We start from the raw sequence: 5,802 nt of genomic DNA, 5'->3' as shown, positions 1-5,802 counted from the left end.
CCTGCTGAAACTCTAGGATTTGAAAGGGAGGGGACAGAGCCTCAGTCTAATTTGAAATCTGATCTCTTCTGTGGCTGAAAACTTTAAACTTCAATTTATTAGGCTGGAGAGGAGTTTTAGGCAAACCTGTAAGGAAATGGTATTTCATATGTATTGTTTCTGAAAGAATAGATCACATGGAAAGAGAATTGGTTTTACAGCTGCATTTGATTTGGTAAAATAACTAGGAGGGAGAAATACAAGGCTCGTTGAGAACCTACATAACATGTTTAGCTATAAAAGAGTTTGCCCAAATATTATTTGCCAGTCCAAGGCTAGTTAGGTGCTGTGTCCCACAGTAATTACTTTGTTACTTAGGACCTGTTCCAATTAACCTAGCTGTTTGCGCTACAAATCCATCTGCAGGTATAAAGATTGACTTACTATTATGGGGTTGGTTTTTTGTTTTTTTTGTTTTGTTTCCTTTTCTTGAAATAGGCAAGTGGCACATTATCCAATTAGTACGTGTTCAAGGGGCTTTTCTGTCCTTTTTACACTCCAGATCTGTGTGTTATGTACATACACGGGGCGTACTACATGTCACCTTTTCTGTTAAGCCATATAGAGAGCATAATTCACAATCTGCAGAGACAGTTTCAGCTAATATTTATCAGGTAATGTGTTCTGTGGATCTCTCTCTCTCTCCTTTGGAAGGCTTGGCTCTGTTTTTCCTGGGCAGTATTTTAAAACGCACCTCACCTTTTCAATATACTTCCTACTCCTCTTGCCCAAGATCACCACATTAAAAAAAAAAAAAAAAAAAAAAAAAAAATGGTGTAGATGTTTAGCTTTGTTTAAGGAAAGGAGGAAATTGTAAATGGAAATTGGACTTTGAAAGGATGTTAAAACAAACACTTCACTCTGAGCACTAGGATTTTGCACAGCATGAGTGAATGATTCAAATACCATATTATGGAACGACTGAGTTCATTCGGATTTGCAAATGAAGCTACATCCCGATTGTAGTCCTCAACTGGGCAAATCTTCCATTGACTCCAAAGGGAGTTTTACCCCATCATTGCAGTATAAATCAGACCCTAAGACTTGGACCTCTAATCAGAGTGTGCGGGTTCCACTTACTTACCAAAGTCATTTTTGCAGAGGTTTTCCACAATGTCATTGTCATCCTCACTTTTGTTTTTGCAGGCATCACATACCTTTGGTACTGGAAATATAAGAAATAAGCTTTTTCAGATTTGATTAAAAGAGAACAGCAGGTGGCGTTTCAGAACACAGAAGTGTATTGAGGTCTTTTTCTACCAACTAATATGCGCCTATTAAAAACAAAACAAAAAAGCCCCACACAGCTAGCCATTACTTCTGACTTAACCTGAAGTTCTTAAATGAGACCAGAACTGAGCATGCAGAGATATTCTTTAAAATATAGCTAAAGAAACTTTTAAAATTATGAGCGAGGTTTTCATTTAAACCATGAAGGAATCATGCATTTATACAGGGGATGTAAAGTGTGTGTGCGCACGCACGCTATCTTAAATTTGGAAATACCACAGGTCAGATCATGGATTAAAGTACTTTTTCCTTTTGCAAAGGAATGAGAAGACATGTGAAATAGGAGTGAAAGCAGCAAAGTACAATTACAAAAGCAACTATGTTGTAATTAAATGTTATAGGAATAAAGCCTTTCTAGGCCGAGTTGATTTTGTTTACTCTTTGGGTTAAGGCAAATGTTTTAAGATGCAAAACATTTCCAATGAATTAACCCTCTCATCTAAAGAGGACTGGAAAAACCACACAGCATCATCCTAAACTTAACTATTAATTGCAGGTCCTCTTACAAAGAAAAAGGAGACTGAAGAGGGGTTTCTCCTGAAAGCCCTACAAGGGGTGAGCGAAGAAGTCCCTCTTTCCCTCCCAGGGGGAGCACAAATCAAGGCAAGCACACTGTTTTTGTTTTGGGATAGAAATATCAAAAGCGCACAAGGTTTCCATTCTCTCTAGAGTGACTTCCCCCACCCCCCCTTTACCTCCCTCGGTAAAGTCTTGGTTTATTGCATGATCTTCTCCTGCTAATGAAAAACAGACCCAAAATAGATGCTGATGCTGGCTAGACCTGGAAGATGCCTCCCTGAAGTAGTTCTAAAAAAAAAAATACTGTGGAGTTATGTGCTTTCCCTGCGTTTCTTCATCAGCAAGCCAGCTTCTCCTCAAAGGTCCTGCTACTTTTCAGTTCTCTCTAGCAACCCTATCAAAGAAATATTGGTTTTTTGTTTTTTGTTTTGTTTTTTTTTTTTGCGCGGGGGTGGGGGGGGAGCTGCATCAGGGTGCTTGCTCCTACTGGAAACAACAGGGGCGATCACCCTGGTGTAGTGCTGTGAAGGATTTCGCACTCTAGCAACCCTATAAAAAAAAAAAAAGGTATTGTTTTTTCTTGGGAGAGTTGCACCAGGGCGATTTCCCCCACTGGAAACAAGGAGGGGGGAAATCACCCTGGTGTAGCTCTCCAAAGGATTTCACTCTAGCAACCCTATAAAAAAGTATTTTTGGGGGGGGGGGGGGAGAAGAGGCGTGGAGAGCAGCACTAGGGTGATTTCCCCCACTGGAAACAACAAGGGAAATCGCCCAGGTGAAGCTCTCCCAAAGGATTTCACACTCTAGCAACTCTATTAAAAAAAAAAATCATTTGTTCTTGGGAGAGCTGCACCAGGCAGATTCCCCGCGCTGGAAGCAAGGGGGGCATCACCCCGGTGCAGCGCCCCGCAGGCTTTCACCCGGGTTAAAGGCGTGGCCGGCAAAGGGCGGATCGGTGGCATGCGGGCAGATGTCCAAGCTGCTGGCGGGGGCTCGGCTGTCTTACCTTCGCGGGTGGCGGGGAGGATGTGGTCGCTGCTGCCCAGGGGGATGCACAGGTCGTTGTCGGGGGGGAAGCGGGTGCAGTCCAGCATGTCGGGCCAGGGGAAGCCGAAGGCGGACATGACCGGGGCGCAGCTGTCCTTCACCTTCTCGCACAGCGAGCGGCAGGGCTGGATGATCTCGTCCAGGTCGTCGATGCAGACGGGCGCGAAGAGCGAGCACAGGAACTTGCGCGTGTCGGAGTGGCACTGCTTCTGCACCAGCGGGATCCACGTGCTCGCCTGCTCCAGCACCTCCTGCAGGCTCTCGTGCCCCAGCAGGTTGGGCAGCCGCATGTTCTGGTACTCGATGCCGCGGCAGAGCAGCAGGGAGGAGGGGATGGGCTTGCAGTTGGAGCGCTTGTAGGAGAAGTCGGGCTCCTCGAAGGGGAAGAGCCCCGCGCCCGGCGCCACGCACTGCGAGGCGAGGAAGAGCAGGACCAGGGCGCGGTGTCCCTGCTGCATCTCGGGTGCCTCGCGCTCGGGACCGAGGAGGGGGCGGCAAAAAAAAAAAGGAGGAGGAGGAGGAGGAGGAGGAAAGCTCTCCTAAGCGAGCCCCGGGGTTTGAGAAGGAGCACGGGGGAGACCGGGGACGCTCCCAGCGCCCGCTGCCCGCATGCAAGAGGCCGGGCTCTGCCGGGGCACCGGGTGCTGCGCGAGCGGGAGTCGCCGGGTGCTTTTATGCAAATACGGGGGAGGCGGGGAGGAGCCTCCTGCGCGCCAGCCGGCAAGGATTGGTCACTGCGCGCCTGCCTGCTTTTCCTTCAGGGGATTCACTCTCTCGCTTGCTTCCCCCCCGCCTTGGCAGGCGGGCCTTAAAAGAAGTGGGAAGGGGGGGAGTGTCTGAACAAAGAGCTGCAAACGGCTTAGTTGCTCCTTGGAGCAGGTGGAGGCTTGAAGGTGAGCTTCGTTGCAACTAGGCAGAGCCTTTCCCTTGGGCACATGGGGATGCTCCGCTGCGTTGCCATTGCAGCTCGCTGTGCCTGGACCGGATGGGACGGGACGGGACGGGAGGGGACGCCATGCCCCGCTCCCCAGCTCAAAGCATCAGGAGAAAGTTTTCCTCGCAGAGCCGGGCCCCGCTGGCATCTCTCGCCAGGACCTGCTCCTCATCCATGCAGATCCTTGGTGAGGAGCTCATTCTTCAAACTAGCTCCGCTCCGTACCTGGCTTCCCAAGCACTTCAGCATAAGGGACTCGTTCCCCAGCTCCCCCCTCCCATTTGCTGGCTTTCAAAAGGACTCTTTGGAGGTCCAGGTATCTGCATCTATTTTTAAACAAACAAACAAACAAACAAAAACTGTTTCGAGGGTCGCTCTTCCAGTGCCGGTTCCCATAAAGAAAATCAGCTCTTTATGAGCTGTATGCATATACTGTATGGAGCAGCTTATAGCAGCATGAGCATGTCACAGTGGCTGGGAGAAAAAAACCAAAAGGTGATTTTTTTTTTCTTGCATTCTTACCCACAGCCAGGTAAAAAACAGCCCTCACTCGCAGTTTGATGCTGCTGAATTAACTGGCTCCAGACCAGGTCCCATCTCCTTTTCATGGCATGAGCCAGTCTGTTCTCATTAGTGTCACAATGAAGGCTTTCACATGCTAATGTATCCTGCATGGGACTGATTGGTTATTGTTTCTACTTTTGGAGCCAGGAGAGTGCAGAGCTTGTGCACACCTCACGTGTACAGTGCATATATTTTGCAGGATTGGGAAAATCAAGGAAGAGTGGCTCAGCAGTATTTGGGGTGGGGGGGCACTACTAAGTGGATGACATCCATCCTTGCCACCTAATAAGGGGGAAAAAAAACAACCCCCTTTCCAACAGGTAGTGAGGGCAGAAGGAAAAGAATAGAGTGAACAAAGGGGATCTATAAACCAAGAGTGATCAACCTGGGAGAAATCCCTTTGGAATGTGGTGGATGTAGATTAAAGTCATGTCAGCGCAAGGGCCCTGTTACCCCTTACGTGGTGGTCTCCACAAACATTGCTCTGTGTCAGTACTAGCTTGAGTTTGGAGCAGTCATGCCTTAAGGCTAAAAACTAGGTAGGGCTGTGCAAAATTTCGATGGGTGTTTCGTTTTGAAGCTGTTTTGATGCGTTTTGAGCTCGGGACAGCAAAATTGAAATGAAACAAAGGCTTTCAAACAGCTTCGAAACAAAACGAGGGCACTCAAAATGTTTCAAAAGTTTTGAAATGTTTTGAGCCGGGCTTGCTGCAGCTAAACAGAAACTAAGGAGAGAGAGGAGGAAGAGGGGGGAAGGACTGCTCTCTGATATTGATATCTAGCTCCTTGTTTGATTCCCCAGCTCTCTGATCGCTTCCCCTAGCTCTCTGATAATTTCTCTGATCATTTCCCCAGCTCTTTCCAAAGCAAACTGAAGGCCTAGGGAAGATGCTACACAGCATTTCTGGCAGCTCAGTACCCTACAAAATGTCTTGTTCAGTGCCTGTCCATTAGAGCCGACAGAATTTGGAAAGAAAGGAGTTCATGTCCACCTTTCCCCGTCCTACTACCCCACCCAGTGCAGGCTGAGAAATCTAACAGCAGAACATTAACTTTCCCAAGGCACTGCCTCTAGATAAGATGGACTGATCCCAGATTAACCTGGGACATTCTCACCCCAGCAGGTTGTCACATACCTGTTATCAGTACCTTGGAGAGACTTTTTCTAAACAGTGGAGATAAAGCAGTGGTTAAGACAGGCAGGGCATGTGCATGTGTCACTCACTCGACTCTTGTTGGCTTCAAAGGCAGAAGGCTCCAGTTTGCTCTAGTTGCCCTCACCTGTCACCAGTAGGTAGTGCTGGGGGAGAAAGTTGTGCCCCCTTCCACTCTGTAGAGGAAGAGAATGAAATGCTCCTTCGATGTGGAGGAAGTTGGACCCATTGGCTGCATCCCCACAAGCAGGGAAG

At 48.0% G+C, this 5,802-nt stretch overlaps 1 protein-coding gene across 1 annotated transcript in view; it reads right to left on the bottom strand.

Annotated features, from left to right (window-relative positions):
* The window catches only part of SFRP2 (secreted frizzled related protein 2), a 4,903-nt gene extending 1,373 nt beyond the window's left edge, over positions 1-3,530 (bottom strand). The window contains exons 1-2 of the mRNA XM_006019139.2: positions 2,855-3,530; positions 1,124-1,204 (exon numbers count right to left, since the gene is read on the bottom strand). Of these exons, the coding sequence (XP_006019201.1) occupies positions 1,124-1,204; positions 2,855-3,353 (580 nt within the window). The 5' untranslated portion in view covers positions 3,354-3,530. The remainder of the gene's footprint in view (positions 1-1,123; positions 1,205-2,854) is intronic.
* Between the last annotated feature and the right edge of the window lie 2,272 nt (positions 3,531-5,802).

Source organism: Alligator sinensis, unplaced genomic scaffold, assembly GCF_000455745.1.
Source record: "Alligator sinensis unplaced genomic scaffold, ASM45574v1 scaffold169_1, whole genome shotgun sequence".
NCBI classification, from domain to species: Eukaryota; Metazoa; Chordata; order Crocodylia; family Alligatoridae; genus Alligator; species Alligator sinensis.
This window is presented reverse-complemented; position numbering and strand designations above follow the sequence as displayed.